At 33.2% G+C, this 19,638-nt stretch overlaps 2 protein-coding genes and 3 pseudogenes across 5 annotated transcripts; 3 read left to right on the forward strand and 2 right to left on the reverse strand.

The window, feature by feature from the left end:
- Positions 1-441: 441 nt before the first annotated feature.
- Positions 442-3,927, reverse strand: AT5G29580 (annotated as a pseudogene; the record flags this gene model as incomplete). The annotated part of the gene is made up of 1 exon: positions 442-3,927.
- Positions 3,928-4,432: 505 nt separating this feature from the next.
- On the forward strand, positions 4,433-5,746 carry AT5G29591 (annotated as a pseudogene; the record flags this gene model as incomplete). The annotated part of the gene is made up of 1 exon: positions 4,433-5,746.
- Positions 5,747-6,024: 278 nt separating this feature from the next.
- Positions 6,025-6,564, reverse strand: AT5G29602 (annotated as a pseudogene; the record flags this gene model as incomplete). The annotated part of the gene is made up of 2 exons: positions 6,025-6,271; positions 6,392-6,564.
- A 6,129-nt stretch (positions 6,565-12,693) lies between these two features.
- On the forward strand, positions 12,694-13,227 carry AT5G29613 (uncharacterized protein; the record flags this gene model as incomplete). The annotated part of the gene is made up of 2 exons (NM_180565.1): positions 12,694-12,797; positions 12,978-13,227. 2 exons carry the CDS (start codon positions 12,694-12,696, stop codon positions 13,225-13,227), a joined length of 354 nt encoding a protein of 117 aa, NP_850896.1.
- Positions 13,228-17,254: 4,027 nt separating this feature from the next.
- Positions 17,255-18,721, forward strand: AT5G29624 (Cysteine/Histidine-rich C1 domain family protein; the record flags this gene model as incomplete). Its single annotated transcript, NM_180566.2, has 1 exon — positions 17,255-18,721. One exon carries the CDS (start codon positions 17,255-17,257, stop codon positions 18,719-18,721), a length of 1,467 nt encoding a protein of 488 aa, NP_850897.2.
- Positions 18,722-19,638: the final 917 nt, after the last annotated feature.

Raw genomic sequence — 19,638 nt, forward strand, 5'->3', positions numbered from 1 at the left:
TCAAAACTCGAGCGTTGGTAATAAGTAGCTAATTGGTTGCAAAGTGCGACTGTGTTTTGTTGTTGTCGCAAAAATGTTGCACCTAGCGACTGTTTTGTGACATTTTTGAAACATTTTACAAATGAAAATGCTCGTTAGTCCCTATTCGGTCGCACAATATTTACTCGAGAAACACTTAATAAATTTAACAAAATTTTAAACGTTGCACAATCGTCGCAATTTAGTCACAAAACAGTTACACAAACGTTGCAACGGTGCGTCTGTGCTCTGTTGTCGTCGCAAAAACATTTTGGAAACATTTTACAAACATTTTACCGAGTTGGTACAAATTTGGTTAGTAATTGCGAAGAAAGGTATTTTAAAAGACATTGAAAATAACATTCAAACAAAAGTTTTATTTATATATGTTACAAATACACATAAAAATTATATCTACTATAATTATTCAGATTTTTCATCATCTTCCTCTTCTTCATCTGCATCCTCAGATGTGGATTCATTACAGTGAAATTCATCTCCTTCTTCAGCATCTTCAATATCAAAATCAATAGGTTCATCATGACGGTTTGTGTCAACTAAGCTCTCAATGATAACTTCTTCAATCATGCTCGGGTTTCTTTCATCCAAAGATTGTTGCAATACAGCTACATCATTTAAGGTAAACTTCCCTTGGACAACATTCCTTGGATTGACTTTGCAAACTAAAAGCCACGATTTTCGAGGTCGTGTGATGTTCGAGTAAGAAAGATAACAAACCTGATCAGCTTGACACCCTGTAAAATGCCAAAATTTTAAATGAAATATGAATTCTCTTACAAATACTTACTAAAGAAATTAAAGTTACCTAATATAAATTGTTCGTAATTTGGGTATCTCCCTGATTCTAGCACGTCTACAACCCCTCTATTTCTCATACGAATTCCTTTTCCAAGTTTTGAGTCAAACCATTGACAGTAGAAAAGTGTGATCTTTAAGTTAACAAATCCTGGATACTCGAGCTCCATTATAGTTTCAACGGTCCCATAAAAATCTTCTTCATGAGATGCTTCAGAATAATTTTGGCCTCGAACACATACGCTCATGATCCCGCGTGTGAAACATATACCCTCTTGTAAAATACATGTGCCATGACTTGACTTTGTTTTCAGGACCTTCCACTATTTCATAAACCCATGGAGGAAAACTTTGATGACTTCTCGTTCCTTCCACCTACATTAAAACATATGATATATCAAGAAATAAAGAAGTAAACACTATTAATTTGGTGAATGTCAGAGAAATGATTACATATTGGCGAACCCATATATGAAAATTTTCATCTCTTTTCGACGCGACCTCATCATCAGAGAGTTCTGGATATTCATTCCGAATTTGCGCATCCAACATACTCTTTTATCAAACATGTCAAAGATCTTCCATTATTAATTGTAAAAGAGAGATTTTCAAAATTAATTATTACTTGGTTAAAATAGTATACCTTTCAAGCGGGCGAAAATATTCACAATTACGCAAAACATATGCATGTGTGCATTGGTAATCTCTCTTATTTAACCAAAATTCAATACTTTTGCCACTAGGACGACCAACTTGAGTAAATATAAGCGGTACTGGGACAGGGTATACATGAGCTTCACCAACATCATACCGGCTTGACCTGCAAATTAAATATATTTATAAAATTTATGTTTAGTTGTTTGAATTTAACAAAATTTGACTTAAGATAATGTTGTAGTCTAAATATGAAGTACCTTCTTCTAATAGCTGTAGATATGTGTGAAGCAAAGTAATGTTCAGAAAAGTAAGATATCTCATCATTCATATATGATTGAACAATTGAAGCCGCTGGATATCTTTTGTTCTTCGCCTTGCCTTTCAAACATTTAAAAAACCTTACAAAAGGATACATCCATCTATATCGAATTGGACCGCCAAGCTCGGCTTCATCTGGTAAGTGTATAGGTAGGTGCTCCATCACATCAAAGAATGAAGGTGGGAATAGTTTTTCCAAATTGCACAAAATCATGGCAATATTCTCCTTCAGAAGTTGGACGCGACTTTGCTCCAATGATCGGGTACTTAAGTCACGAAAAAATGCTCCAATTTCTACAATAGAAACATTTATGAGATGATTAGTCCTATATTACATAAATAACTTATTTTAACATAGGTATATATGACATATATAGTTACCTGATACTGCAAGATGCACATTACGCGGTAGGAGTTCTCTGAACACAAATGGAAGCAATCGTTCCATAAAGACATGACAGTCGTGGCTTTTCATTCCCGAAAACTTACCGGCATTGATATCTGCAAAACTAGCTAAATCCGCTACATAGCCGTCTGGAAATTTGACCTCTGATTTGACCCATTATAGGAGTTTCTTCTTCTCTTTCAGAGGTAATCTCCAAATAGGAAATGGAACTCGCCCTTGATCATCAACATGCAATTCTGGTCGACCATAAAATCTTGAAACATCTATTCTTGACCTCACGTTATCTTTTGATTTATCTTTCACATTCATCACAGTGTACATGATGTTATCAAGAACATTCTTCTCAATATGCATAACATCAAGATTGTGTCGTAGCGTTAGATCGGTCCAGTACGATAACTCCCAACTTATACTTTCTTTGTGCCAATTATGCCAATTTCCATAGCCATCCATTTTCTTTTCATGTCCATTTCCTCCCACATCAGATGTCTTAGGTGGCTTAACAGTCCTAATACGCTCATATAATACTTGTTCACCAGTCAAAGATTGCGGCGGAATGTCTTTTGTTATTTTACCCTTCAAAAAGTGTTTTTATCCTTCCGTAACGAATGGTTTACAGGAAGAAATCTTCTATGACAATCAAACCAACATGACTTCCTACCATCTGGTAACCAAAATGCTTTTGTATCCTCCATACCAATTGGACACGATATTCTTCCATGTGTAGTCCATCCTGACAACATGCCATATGCTGGAAAATCGCTAATAGTCCACATAAGAACTGCTTTAAGGTTGAAGTTTTGCTCTAAGGACACATCATATGCCTCAACTCCATTCATCCATAAATCTTGTAACTCCTCGATAAGTGGTTGGAGGAAAACATCTAGACTAGCTCGTGGATGATTTGGTCCCGAATTCAAAATCGTTAGAAACAAATACTCACTATTCATGCACATATCAGGAGGCAAGTTGTATGAAGTCAAAATTACTGGCCACAACGAATTATTTTTGGACATACCAAAAGGATTGAAACTGTCAGTACATAACCCAAGATACACATTTCGCGGTTCTGATGCAAATGCGGGCTGCAATTGCTGGAAATTCTTCCACTCAGCCGCATCTGATGGATGACACATTAATCCCTCCTCTAATTCATGCTCAGCATGCCATCTCATCGAAGCTGCAGTCTTCTCAAATTGATACATTCTCTTCAATCTATCCCCAATTGGTAAATACCACATCTTACTAAATGGTATTCTTGTTCTTCCATCACTTTCCTTATACCTTGGTTTTCCGCAGAACTTGCAATGCTCCAACTTCTCATCATCTTTCCAAAAGAGCATACAATTGTCTATACATACATCAAATGTATGGTACGACAATCCTAGCTTTCGCATCAAAGTCTCTGTCTCGTAGTAGGAACCGGTCGTCTTATTACCCTCAGGTAAATACTCCGTAAACGTTTCCGCCCATCCGTCCACACAATTTTCTGATAAATTGTGGTCGACTTTATGGTTCATAAACCGAGCTGCCAACGATAATTGCGAATGACCTTCTCAACAACCATCGTAAAGAGGCGTGTTTGCAACAGCTAACATATCATAAAACCGTTTCGCTTCTTGGGTAGGTTCTTCATGAACATGATCATTTCCACTTTCATGTTCATGATACTCGTTATATGGTACAGAACCATGAAATGCATCATTAACCATCCCAACCGAAAACTCATATAGACTTCGGCTAAACCATCAAGTCTTTTAAAAGCAAGAAAAAGCTTTGTTAGCGGTTTTGGAGTCAAATATAACGAGATGTCATGTGTATGATTGAGTATAAGAACTAGAACCGTAACCAGATCCCGGAAGCTATATTGGGAAAAATGTCAGAAAAAGCACCAACTTTCAAATTTGGGATGAAAAAACCCTCAACTTTCAATGCGTCATTTTAATCACAAAGTTTCTGTTGACTTTTACAGAAAACACCAAAGTTTTGTTGACCGGGACGAATTAAGCACATCGTTAAGTCTCCGTTTAACTGACGCAGACGGGGTTAATTTCGCTGTTAACAGGCATCGTTAGATAAAACGACAGCGTCTTCGTAACCATTAAACGTTGTCGTTTTGTAATAGAAAGAAACTAAAAATCCCAAATCGATTTCACATTCCCAAATCGAAAACCCTAATTCTCTCTCAACCCCAAACTCTACAATTGATTGAATCTGATGGCTAGGACGCGTGGAGGACGACAGAGGACTCGTCAGTCGGCGAGACTGGCTGCGGGAAACGCATTTGCTGGAAGAAACGATCCCGAACCATCGACAGTTCAAATCCTAGAGATTGTTGAGAGCTCACCATCGACGACTAATTCAATGGAAATAACAGAGGAAAGGGTTAAAATCCCGGAGATTGTTGAGGAACCACCATCAGAGAATGTAGAGAGGCCACTGACGGCGACTGATGCGGTGGAGAGGCCACCAGTAATAGCGGATGCAACAGAACCCATAAAGAAGCGAGCTTATAAAAAGAGAAAGGGGAGAGCTTCTGAAGATATGGAAGAATAGCAGGTGGTTTTTAGCGATGATGATTGTGCGGTTGTAGAAGATGAAGACTGTGAAGAGGTTGAGTGTGCAGCGACTGGTTTAGAGGAAAATAATGAGGAACAAGGGTCGATTGAAGCTTTTCCAGAACGGTATTGTGATCCACCTGTAGGGTTAGAAGAATGTAATGAGGAAGAAAATGGAAATGGAGGTGTAGGTTTAGAGGCAGAACAATGTGATCCAGCTGTAGGGTTAGAGGAAGGTAATGAGGAAGAAAATGGAAATAGAGGTGTAGGCGATGGAGGAGTAGATGAAGACTATGGTGATGTAGGCTTAGAGGAAGAACAATGTGACGACTTTGCAGCCGAATTTGGAGAGGCTGCGAGAGAAGATGACAATAGAAGTGATAGTGATGCAGATAGTGGAGATGAAATATGGGATGATGAGAAGATTCCAGATCCTGTATCACATAGTGATGATGAAGGAAGTCCTGAAGACAATGCTGCGAGAGAAGCCGAATCTGATTTGCCTGAAGAGCCGCTGCGGCTGGGGAAAACTTTCAATGGCCCTGAAGAATTCAAGATAGCTGTGCTAAGGTACTCTCTCAAAACCAGATATGACATCAAACTATACAGGTCACAATGCTTGAGAATTGGTGCAAAGTGCTCTTCTACTGATGTCAAATGTCCATGGAGATGCTACTGCTCGTATGATAGGAAGAAACATAAGATGCAAGTGAAGATATATGATAATGAACATGTTTGTGTGAGGTCCGCTTACTCCAAGATGTTGAAGCAAGGCACAATTGCTTGGTTATATAGAGACAGGTTGAGGAAGAATCCAAAAATTACAAAGCAAGAGATGGTTGCTGAGATCCAGAGAGAGTATAACCTTATAGTGACTGAAGATCAATGTTCGAAGGCGAAGACTGGAGATTCACAGAGAGGAAGGGGAGATTCACAGGGAAGATGCTTATCATGGTTTCAGTGTTCGAACTAAAAACTTGTCTTGATTCTGTCTTTTGTCTTTTGTCTTTTGTCTTTGAGATGGTTTGAGTGTTTCAACTAAAAACATATTTGTTTGTTTTGTTTGGAATTTGGTCGGATATTGAGTTCATGTATGGATTGATTTGGTTATTAAGACATGCTTCTTTTCTTTTGGAATGTCTTAAAACATGATTAAATGTTGCACTTCCATTCATTTGATTTCAAAAGATGATACAATCGATACATTCTTGCTTCATATCATAGTTCAAAAGATGCATACAATTCATACACTTAATAACCAATAGCGAGTTTCTTTTGGTTCCCTTGACCAAACATTCCATAAACAACTACAATTGTGATAACAAAAAGCCACACAAAACAAACTTTCAAGCACCAAATACACTTGTGGAGTTCCTTTTTCCTGAGAAGTGCTTCTTCCTTCAATTCTTGTATCTGTTCTTTTACCACATTTGTCTCTGATTTTCCCTTGCTAACCTCATTTGCAATGATGTCAATTCTTGGTAGAGCATCTTCATTTCTTCAAACACAGCATCCTCTACCCATTTGAACAAGTGACCCTAATGCATCCTCTACCCATTGACACTTTGTTAGCTTGTAGAACAAATGCTTGGCTAAGAAATTGGTATAACATACTCACCTCTTTTTTGCTAGTCCACACGCTCGGATCTCGTTTGCTAACGCAGCGGAAGAATGGTCGTCCTGGGTTTCTTGCATCTTGGATGTAAAGATCGTGACTCCTAATCCACACACACACTTTGACGGCACACCACGCTCTCTAACGACACCAGATGTGAGAGAGCTAGAACTCATCGTTACAAAGAGAGATACTTGAGAAATTTGTTGAGAAACTTGAGAAATTTGGGGATTGAAAGTTTGATTTGGGAATTTAGGGATTTGAAGAACTCGTCGTTTACGTTTATATTGTTACAGGAACGAAGACGCTGTCGTTTTATCTAACGATGCCTGTTAACAGCGAAATTAACCCCATTTGCGTCAATTAAACGGAGACTTAACGATGTGCTTAATTCGTCCCGGTAAACAAAACTTTGGTGTTTTCTGTATAAGTCAACAGAAACTTCGTGATTAAAATGACGCATTGAAAGTTGAGGGTTTATTCATCCCAAATTTGAAAGTTGGTGCTTTTTCTGACATTTTTCCCGAAGCTATATTAGTGTTTCCTAGTTAGAAGATCCAAAACCAAAAACTCATACAAACTTTGGCTACACCATCAAAGCATTGAGAAGGAAGAAAAACCTTGTTAGTATTTTGGAGTCAAATATGATTAGATGTCGTGTATATGATTGAGTATAAGTATTAGAACCGCAATCGAATCCTAGAATCTAAAGTAGTGTTTCGTTGTTAGAAGATACAAAGCCTAAGACTCATATCGACTTTAACTACACCATCAAAGCTTTGGGAAACAAAAAAAAACTTGGTTAGTGTTTTGGAGTAAAATATAACTAGATTTCATTTGTATGGTTTAGTATAAGAACACGAACCGGAGAAATATCACAAAAGATAGAGTAGTGTTTTCCGGTTAGAAGATCCAAAATCAAAAACTTTTACGGATTTGAGCTACACGATCTTTGAGAAGCAAGAGGAGCTTTAATTACCTTATTTAAAATAATTAGTTTTGCAATCCTCTATATTGAATATATCAACTGTCTTGCCTATAAAAGTCACCATAGTCAATTAATTGTTGTTAATGCCGGACATCACGAGTATTATTATTTCAACAAGATGAACACCCGCTACGCATGGGTTTTTGTTTTTAAAATTATCGTAAAAATATGGTTATAGTTTTTTTGTTGATTTTGATGTTCATTTTGATAAATTCATCTATTTAATATAATTATTATTTTTTATGATTATATTCATCTATAACTCGAAATATCAATTCTACTACAATATGAATATTTATATATTTATTATTCTTATATTTCACTATCATGATCACATACTATAACAATATATGATATACTGATACAATATATGTAGTTATATTACTTATGTGTTTTGAAACTTGCCTAACTTAATTATAACAAACAATTCTTTATTTCATATATTCTCTCGTCATCTAGTACACAATCACATAATGATATGCTAGTAACTTAAGTCAACACTTTAATTCTCATCCCTATCATATAGTCATATAGAGTCTCATGTTGTTGTTGTTTTGGTATGTCTAATGTCTTGGATGACTATTACGTGAAGAAATTGTATATCAATGTTACAAAGTTATCAGAACGCACAAAAATGTACAGAAAGAAAATCATATGATAAATCAAATTCACAAAACGTAATAATAAAAAGATATTCAACTAAAATTACTAAGTTAATATGATGTTAGGTAACAAACATCTAAACTACAACACAAGTTAAATTTTAGCCATTATGGATTAATGACTACTGATAAAAAAAAAAAGTAGAATAGAATGAAAATAGTGTTTGGTATATTATTATGATTTTTTATTTATTGAATGTATTTAGAAAATTCATTAAAGAGTGAGATTACTGGAAAATTTAACACAACAAAAGACTTTTGATTTTTTTTCAATTAGTTTTGCTAGTTTTTTAATTTAATTAATGTAGAATGACATATGTCATTTTCTTCTGTGATGATATGTCACTCATATGGAGAGTGTTGACCAACTTTCATATATATGATTTGGTATATTATTATTTATTTACAAATTCTGAACAAGACGACTTTTGTAATCTGAAGTTGTATGTAGGATGGGAGAAAATGTTTCATAACTCTCTTCTGTAAGCATTAAACTTTTTAGGGTATTATCACTCTATATATATAGAAGATTACAAAATTAAATTTAAGGAAAAGCTATTGTTGAGCCTTCTCTCTCCAGTATGAAAATACCCTTATATTCTTATATCATATTTGTTTTTGACGGTAAATATTTTGTTATCTTTTAATAATAATGTTATCATCTTCTCATAAATAATACAATATTTGAAATCAAATCGTTGGTTCAGTAGCTGATAATTTATTTATATCGTCAACTCTATTATTAACATGTTAAGTAGGTTTGTACCCTAAGTCTTTTCATCTATACATCAAAATCCCATCCATATTTCGCTAACAATATTATCTTGATATTACCTTATTTGCTAATTATTTACCTTTTTTGCTCTTCATGCTAAATATTTTGTTACCCTTTAATAATAATATTATCGTCATCGCATATATATCAGTCTTCAAAATCTAAACATTGGTTCAATAACTGAGAATTTGTTTATATCGTCAAATATATTATTAACATATTAAGTTGGTTTGTACTCCATGTCATTTCATCCATGCATAAAATCCCATCCACATTTCGCTAACGATATTATCTCGATAATGCATTATCTGCTAACTATCATGATTTTTATCATATCTCCTTGTAGGGATATATTTGTCATATAGATTTTAATTGAAAAAAATTACCTAAATAAATGGTCTTCATATATAGATTCTTAATTATTTGCTAGTGCATATATAGATTTTTGACTCACCCTACTTTTTAAATCTTTTTTTTGTTTACATATTTCCTTCTCAATTAATGAAATATGTCATGATGATTTTACCTTCTCTTTTTTTTTTTTATTATTCATTTTAATTAATTAGTTTCTGAAAAAAAAATCAAAAACAGAAAAAAAACAAAAAACGCTTCATATTCTCTTTTTTTTTCTACATATCTCTTTCTCAATTAATGAAATATCTCATGACGATTTTGCCATCTCTCCCAAACGGTACTAGTATTACTTAAGATAATATTAGTGTAGTTAGGCATACTACATACATCTAAGTAATACTAGTGTTACTAGTACTGTTTGGGAGAGATGAATGGATCGAGTGTCGGTTCGAATGAATCCAAATTTTTTTAATTAAACTTGGATTTCAGTTGGGTTATATTGGTAAAACTCTCACATTTCGAATTAAAATTAAATTAATATTAATTTCTATTTATAACAGAGATATATGAGGTTACAATTTGCCAAAAGGGGATTTTTTAGACATTTTTGCGCACGATGGCTTCGTAATATAATCGAAGGTCATATATTATTTTTAGTCGTTATGATCATTATTTTCCAGCAGTTTTATTTTTAATAGTTTGTCTTCATATTCAACTTCAAACCCGCCCGGTTGTTCATTTTCTTTTATGATATGAGTAGCTAACTGATAGATAGATCATTGGGTTAATAATTTATGTCGAAAGGCCAATAGGCTAATGGGAGTAGCCAAGAAACACATATGTTTATTTAAAATATTATTTGTCTAGTTTCTTTTGATATGGGTGAATAGTTTTTTTATTGGTTATGATATTTTAACTAGGAGATATGATGATTCAATTTCAATGCTTAACTCTTATTAAAAATTCTCCATTCTCAGGTTTTTCAATTCCATAATATATATATATATATTGAATACCAATTATTCTGGGCTGAAGCCCGTGATCTCTCAGGCCCAAAATCACAACATGTAACATTTGGAAATCCACACAGAATCTATTGTTTTAAAAATCAAACAACGTGGATTTGAAAGTCAAATAATATGGAATTTGAAAGTCAAATAATATGGAATTTTAAAAGTCAAACAATGTGGATTTAAAAGTCAAATAAAGTAGAATTGAAATTCATACAAAAGGATTATAAAATTAAAAACATTACAATATTTAGAAATAATCTCTCACGTTCTGATCTATGAATTCTCAATTAATCATTGCACATATTTGATGCTATTGTTTCTCTCCACTGATTGGCATATTCTCTCTATTGATCTTGGGTTGTAAGAACTTCATCATTATTGTCATTAATTTCTTCGACAACTTCTTCTACACTTTCGTCTTCTTCAGAAAATTATCCGTTCGACAAAACTTTTGAAGAAAATTATGTAAACCAACACATGCAAGTACAATCTCTGTCTGCGTCTTATAAGGAAAAGGAGGTGCAGATTTGAAGATTAGAAATCGAGATTTAAAAATACGAAATATTATTTCAACCATGTTTCTTAAGGATGCATGACGATGGTTAAACAACTCTTTTGCATTCGTTGGTTGTGAATTTTGACCAGAATATTCTTGTAGATGATATCTGACACCACGATATGGAGCTAAAAAGTTTCGACGATTTGGAAATCCACAACCTACCACATAAAACTTTCCTGAAATACAGTAATAATTTCTTATAAAAGATACAATAATATATAGCATTTATCTTGTTGAAAAAAACATTTTACAATATAAAGACATGTACTTACCTTCTGGAACTAGTAGTCGATTACTGTTCCTTGTCAACGCATCATTTAATACTTCTGAGTTATGAGCTGAACCTTCCCATCAACTAAGCACATATATGAATTCGAGATCAAAATTACAAGCAGCCAACACATTTTGCGATATATCACCTTTTCTGTTACGAAAAGAAGACGCTTTTTTTTTTGTGATACCACTGCAAGGATATGTGTACCATCAATAGCTCCAACACAATCCTAAATACAATAAAGTTATATTCCATGAAAGATAATGAAAAAGCAAAGACATAACTTTATGAAAGATAAACCTTAAAATACGGATAAAATCTCGTACTTTTTCTAATTTTTCTAGGCACTGCAATCTCAGGCTTAGCCATTAAACTTGGAGCAATTTGGTTAAGAGCCCGTAAGACTTTGTGAAAGTTCACGCTTGTTGCAAACGTTGACCTATTAAAAGTGTCTTTTGTATAACAATACCTTGAATTTTGGCCGACTACTAGAAGAAAAGTTGCAACCATTTCTTCAACACTAATCTATTTCATATTGCATAAACTTGTCTGCTCCCGGAGTTGTTCATATAACTTCAAAAAAAATTGTGGATACATTCGATACAACTGTCGAAAACGCATAGGGTTTTGCTTTTGCACATTTTCTATATAGATTTCTCCGTCTCTTGTGATCGCACGACGAATAGAATATTGAGGTCCATGTCGTAGGCATTTCCTCAAATACAACATCCGAAAGGAAATCAAGAGCACCAACAAAATAGTGTCAGCATCGAACTCGTCATCATGTAATGCATTTCTTTCTCTTTCTTCAAGAATTTCTTGATCTCCATGATGGGCTCGATCCATGTTTGACGATATACACCTGTGGCACAAAAAATATAATTCGTAAAACTTTTCTTACAAGCAAATGACATGATAATTAAAAAAACAAACAACAAAAAGGTGGAGACGTGTGTTGAAAGCTCACAACGAGAAAGTTGAAAAATAACTAGTCTCAAATATTAGCTTTAACAAATATAAGGTTACACGTGTGTTGAACTCATCATATTTTTAACTTTATCATTAACATATAAAGTTAAGAAAATACACTTACAAATTTATCAACGATGCGCCATCTCTTTCCCTGTCTCTTGTGTTCTTATAGTTTTGTACTTTTATTATATGTATATTTTACATTTTTATTTCATGTAAATTTTACGTTTTACGAACACACATATTACTTTTTCTTTTATGTACATTTTATATTTTCAAAATGAAAACTGTGAGATAAAAGAACACATGAATGTTCGTAAAGAAAGTGTATATACATATTTATATTTTGTGAGTCAATAAATTGTAAGATTTCTAAATTTTTTAATCGAAGATTTGTCAAATCACCATTTATCATAAGAACCTTTAGGTAAACGAAAAGCTTATATTAACTAACTTTTCATACTAGTTTTTATGTAGCACAAATAAAAAAAAATGAGCAAATCACAACAAGATCAAGAAAAAAAATCATACCTTCCATGGAGTCCACAAGAAACCAGAACTTTGATTGATTTACTTTTAAACGGTCTTGCTTCGGGTTGGCGAAATTCAAGTGGTGTGTTCAGCAAGTTTACAGTGGAAAGAAAAATACTGCCTATTGTTAATCAAAAACATGGGAGTGACAAAACTCATAAACACTACCTAAACAGAATGAAGACCTTGAAGGGAAAATACGTAAGTGGTGTGAACTTCTTAGTTGCAGCTCCGGGTTTGGATGGGATCCAAACACAAAACGGTTTACAGCATCATATGAGGTGTGGAATAATTATATAAATGTAAGCTTCACATACGTACGTTAGCTTTTTCTTTTGGCTTTTTAATACAATTTTAAATAGTACGTGGAACGTTGCATCAATAAGATAATAAAAAAGTAAATTGTGCAATTTGTAATTATGCTAAAATATATATGTTTTTGGATTTTAGGCGCATCCAAGTTACAAAAAATTCAAAGATGAAACCTTTGAAGAATTTGATGATCTCAAGATGGTATTTGAGGACAACATAGCAACCGGTGGGAATGCTATTGGATTAGGTGATGGTACGGATGCTCGAACATGTGAAATTGCAGGAAAAAAGCAAACAAGTTCTATTGAAGATTTTCTATGGATGTCGAGGAAGATCATGAAACACCTTCGCATTTTGTGGACATCAATTAAAGGGGCCCTTCAGAAAAACTTCCTGTGAGAATGAAGCGTAGAAGCAATACTAACGATGTAGGTGAACCAAAAACTCATAGTGAAGATTCAGAAGAAGTCCATACCGAGATAAATTCATTGACAACAGTAACTCATAAAATCTTCAATCTAATACAAGAAAGAGAAACAATACAGTAAAGAGAATCTGAACAAAGAGAGGCTGAGAAGAAGAAAAATAACGTATGGGAAGCTATCAAAGAAGTTCCTAATTTGGAAAACACAGTTCGTTACAATGCCGTTAAACTAATTCACTAATTAGGAATGGAAGAAGTCTTTGTTAGTATGTCCATTGATGATCGTTATGCTTGGATTGTGCGTAACGTGATGGAGTGCTAGAATAATTATCTTTTGTTTACAAGTATTGTTGGTTTTCTAGAATTTTTCTTCTAGTCTCGTTTGGTTTTCGAAAGCTTCTCTTTATTTTCTAGTATTGTTGGTTTTAATTATATGATGTTGTTTCATGATCTTTGTATTAGCAGTTTTTTTCATGATTAAACTCGATAACCCAATTCAGCTTGAGCATCGAGAGACAAAAAAATCGAACCATTAAGACTCCAATCCTTGGGTGTCACCGAGTTTCCAATTTCTAGAACCTGCCATCCACGAATCTTCACCAAACTCTTGATTTGTAGAGAGAAGCAATGTCGGTGGTGTTGTAGAGGAAGAAGAAAGCTACTATGGTGACGATTAGGAGAGAGAAGACATCAATTCTTGTTGTATTCTCTGTAGGATCCACGCAAAGCCACCACATGAAGCAAAATGCTTCAAGGTATTATTTTTTTTGTTGTTCAAAACATTGCTATACAATAAGCAACGGCACGAGAAAGTGTTATAAAACAAGCGACTATACGTTTTTTAACCGGATGAGATTAAAATATGAAAAATATTGTTTTCTTCCAAATCCACCCAAATAACTAGGTGGAACACAAGTATTTCAATCACTCTATTTATAAGTAAAACATATATTCAATTATATTCAAATCTAATATGAAGTGAAATCCATACTTAAATCTTCAATAAGGGGTGATTTTAAAAAGTATTTGTAAATCATAGAACCAATAACACATGATTTTTATAAAAAATTTTAAAATCAATGATTGAATAACACATGAGTTTACTTGGATTTCCAAATCCATTGAAATCATTGATCTAATAACCCCCCCCCCCCCCCTTAGTTTTTTTTCAAGCGTCATTTCAACCGGCGACCTCTATGTTTAGAGTATGATATTTACCAATTGAGCTAAAGAGACTTGGTTCAATTCACATATTCTTGCTAAAATTAGATTGATCTCTTCTCTTCGAAATTTCAGTTTTTTTTGGCATCAAAAATACTTGATAAAATGTTTGAACGAATGTTAATTGTCTCATATATTTCTAATCACATTTGTATTTTATATTCGGTAAAAATATTTTATTGATCCGCTTCTGATCGGCTGTCATAAATATTTAAAATATTATTGTTTTTTTTGGAATAAACCTCGCATATACTATTGCAATCTAAGTGTAACAGACTAATACTATATATATCACGGAGTATGATGGTTTACATGTTACGACGTTGGCTTAATGGTAGCAAGCGACTAGAAGGTAATATATTATCAGTATTAGCCAGTGTAATATTATTACACAACTGTGTACATCTATCATGGTTTCAGCAATTTGTATGCATATTCACACCCAACCGTTTTGAATTAAGAGATTTAAATATGTATGAAACTTGGTTAATTGCAAGTATGCAAAAGATAATCATTGAGTTCCAAACACATAGAAATGATTATTAATATCTAAAATAACCAAATTTTGATATTTGGAATGAAATATTGCCATCCTATACTATTATTTGGGAAGTACATTAAAAAATAACTTTACTTTTTGTAAAATATTACATAAGAATATCGTCATTAGAAATAAAATTTAAAAGAGTAGATTAATTTTTCTAATTAAGATAAATAGATGAAATAGTCATTTATGCAATTTAACTAATTTACATAAAGTAAGGTACAAGAGTTTTTAAAAGATTTCTAGATGGTTTATAAGGGTTTTAAAGGATTTACAAGAATTTTTAAAAGATTTTTTAAATAATTCACAAGGGTTTTTAAAAGATTTACAAGGGTTTTGAAACCCTTTAAAGATTCTTCTAAATTTTTCTAAAACCTTTTGTAAGTGTTCATAAGAGTTTTAAGAAGATTCAAATAGAGTTACAAATGTTTTTTAAAAGTTAAAAAATGATTTAAAGACTTTATAAGAGTTTTAAAAAGATTTTAAAAGAATTTACAAAGGTTTTAAAATCTTTGTAAATCCTTTAAAAACTCTTGTAAATCTTTTAAAACAATTGTAAAAGGTTTTAAAATGATTTACAAAGGTTTTTAAACGGGGTTTAAAGTATTTACATATGTATTTAAAGACTTTATAAATAATTTAGAGGTTTAAATTAATTTACAAGGGATTTTTATTAACTTAACAAAGATTTGAAAACAAGGTTGTTTTAAGTGTTTTTAAATGATTCTTAAAAAAATTACAAGAATTTTTAAATACATTTTTTTTGCTGGGAACAAATTTGGCGGGGAAATTTGTTTTTGGGTGGGGCGAGAAATATTTTGGCGGGGAAAAGGTTTTGGCGTAAATTTTGTTTTGCCGGATAATTTCAGTTTCTAATTACATGTTCTCATTAGATGAGAGTAATTTGGTTATTTTGTTCAAGAGAATGAGTATTTTTAAAAATGAACAACACAAAAGGGTATTATTGCAAAAGATACTCGAAAGAGGGTACTTTTGCAAATCCCCATTTTAAAAAACTTGTAAATCTTTTAAAAAACTTAAATCTTATTAAATCTCTTAAAAAGTCTTTAGAAACATTTGTAAATCCTTTTAAAACTTTTGTAAGTATTTTAAAACATTTCTAAATCTTTTTAGACCCTTTAAAAACTCCGATAAAATTATTTAAAAACCTTGTAAACCCTAATATAATCTTTTTTAAACTCTTATAAAACTTTTAAAGTCTTGAAACCCTAGTCAATCCATTTTCCGAAAAACAAAGTAAGGGATGTTATAGTCAATGAAAAATTTTGGAGGAAATTGTTTTGTACGAAAACTTTTTGGCGGAAAAATTTATGTCAGAATTCTTTTTGACTGAAAATTTGTTTTGAAAAACAATTTGGTAGAAATTTTTGGGGCAGAATTTTTTTTGGTGAGAAACTCATCCTCTTATTTTGTTGACTTAAGTATTTTCAAATAAAGAAGTATTAATAAAAATGGACTATAAAAAATGATAGTATTGAAAAAGGTAATAGATGGAAAGACATTCCTCACAAATTCTCATTATTAAAGATATTATTTTATTGATTATCTATTCATAATTCATATATTAAATGTATAAATCTTAATAAAATAAGTTATAAATATACAACTAAATCCGTGCAGAACTTCATAATTGATCAATATATATATAGGCCATGTATATATTTTTTATTGGAGTAATTATACTACATAGAAATATGATCAATTAAATAAACTTATTTTATATTTATTTATACAATTTATTAAAAAAAATATTTTCCAACAATACTATAGTTATTTATAAATTCTTAAGGATACATGTAAACGTTTTTTTTTGGATGAGTTTAAACTTAAATACATCAAACTGATAAATTTATTTGATGATTTTTACTAAAACAAAAAAAAACACAAGAGAATTGCATCAAAATTTCTAATTGAATCTACTCAATTGTTTTTTTTTTTTGGGAAAATTAAGGCAAAGTGGAAGATTGGGAGTTAGGTGACAACATATAAAATTAATAAACTATAAGTTGATTTGTTTTTTCTTTCTTTAATCCAATTAGCTGGCGGCCGATCAATTAGAAGCTATATGAAGAGGAGCTCGCAGGACAAAAATTGAAACTCAAACTTCTTCTTTCTTTTTCTTCTTTGATTATTAAAAAATTTCTTCTAGTGATGAATTCGAAGTACACAACTTTTCTCATCCTTATCCTTTTCTAATCGATGCAGATTCCAGCTCTATGTCTTCTACTGATGATTTCGTTGCAGATACCACGCCTGAACTCATGTTTCCGTTTTATCATCATCCTTTATCAGCCTACGATTATTCATCAAGCTATATTCTTCAAGAGAAGGCATATTGCTGCTTTATGTGTGTTTATTCCCTCTTTGACAAAGAACCCATGCTTTTGCCTGATATCGACTATCACTGTACGGAGTGTGGCTTGAATATGCACAAGAAATGCATCAAGCGCCTTTTCCTCAACTGGCCATTTCTATGCAATCACGTTCTCAATATCTTCCAAAATACTTTCACATCATCTGACAATATAGATGACTTCTCTTGTCATTTTTGTCAAAGTAGGATTAAGTCGTCGTTTGCTCGTTTCACGTTATGCAACATAAACGTGGATGAAAAGTGTATGGTGGAACTGCAACCACCACTCAAAATTTCCGAACCAAAGCACCACAAGTATAGCCTCACCATCTTGTTATGGCTAGTCACCTTCATATGTAGTCCTTGTGGTGTGGAAGGCGATCACAATCCTTATGTATGTCTTGAATGCAGTCTGATGGTTCATAGAGATTGTATTGAGGATCTACCGCGAGTCATAAGCATAAATCGTCATGACCATCGCATTTCTCATACTTTTCATCTTGGTGAAAGAGAAGGAGGTTGGGAGTGTGGAGTTTGTCAAACGATGATTAATTGGGTCTACGGAGCATATAAATGCTCTCGTTGTCCTAGTTATGTCGTTCATTCAGGATGTGCTACAAAAAAAGAAGTGTGGGATGGGTTAGACCTCGAAGATGTGCCTGACGAAGAAGAAGAAATCAAAGATCCATTCAAGGTAATAAATGAAAACGGAGATATCGTTCATATTAGTCACGAAGAGCATGTTCTCAGATTGGATGAGAATTATGTTACGGATGATGCTAACATGCGTTGTCAGTGTTGCATTCTTGCTATCAACGGTGATCCATGCTACCGATGCGTGGAATGTGACTTCATCCTTCATGATGCATGTGCAAATCTTCCACGGAAGAAGCAACATTTATTGCACAAGCATAAACTCACTCTTTCCTCGACATGTATTGATGGAGAAACATATTGTCAGTGTAAAGTTTATGATGTCTATACGGATGGTTTCATATACAAGTGTCATCATGAAGATTGCGAAAGTAAATATATTAACTATGATGCTCGGTGTAGTTCTGTATTGGAACCGTTTCACCACGATCTGCATCAACATCCCTTATACTTTACCTTGCAAAGTTCGAGACGGTGTCAGGCGTGTGACAGAGAAATACACGATGATCCCTTAAATTGCACGGTCTGTGATGACTACTCTTTATTCATGAGGTGCGCTACTTTACCAAGAAAGGTAAAACACAGGTGTGATGATCATTTTCTATCACTATGTCAAGGTGTGGGAAACGCAATCGGTGACTTATGGTGTGATATTTGTGAGACGAAGACAAACTGATAAGTAGGTTTTTAGGCCTACTTATATGCTGAAGTGAGGTTCAGTTCAATTCCCCTTAAACACTAACATGTCGATGCAGCTATAGGGGCTGTTAATCGAGTCCACTGTTATTGCTAGCAATAAAGATGTGTATAGAAGCAACTAAGTCAAGCCAGATTATAATGATGGTGGGTTTCTAGTAACAATCCTAGGTCAGGATTTAAACAGGTAAAAATGAGAACTTAAGAGCCCTACTCGATCATTGGGTTGAGTAGAATCAACAGTGAACAATATTAAAAACTAAAATGCAATCAAAAGGGGATACAAATAACAGGTAACTAAGCCCTAATTCTCTTCTCTGTTTCTTATCACTAACCCGTGAAGACGAAGAGAACTACACACTCACCTTCAAGCTTTTACAATGCTTTAAAGTTTACACAATGTATTGAAAATATCCTAGAGTGCTCAAAGAGGCTCACCCTTTGCTCTAGAATCTTTATACCTATTCTCCAGAACCCTAAACTTAGGATCTCCGAGAATCTCTCGATATGGAATCTTCGTTGTTTCCAAGCCTATTCCTTTCCTTATTCTTCGAGACAATATCTTCTATATCTTCTCGATGAATCTTGTCTTTGACACCACACCAAGTTAACTTCCATTATTGGCTCTCCACATCATCCGCTACAGCTTGCCACGTTTGCTCTTGCATCCATGTCAACAACTCAAGCGTCTGATGAGATTCGATGCAGTTTCCTGAAATCCATCAGCGTTCTGATCGCCATCAGGTGATTGATTGAACTCTGCATCTTCATCCAATCTCACATATAGCTCATATGAATAAAAGAAAAACTTATGCAATCATAAAACTGTGATAAAAAAACCTTTAAACTTCGTTCATAAAACGGATGATTATCTAGTATAAGAAAATTCCAAATGCT

This window comes from Arabidopsis thaliana, chromosome 5, assembly GCF_000001735.4.
Source record: "Arabidopsis thaliana chromosome 5, partial sequence".
In the NCBI taxonomy this organism is placed as follows: domain Eukaryota; kingdom Viridiplantae; phylum Streptophyta; class Magnoliopsida; order Brassicales; family Brassicaceae; genus Arabidopsis; species Arabidopsis thaliana.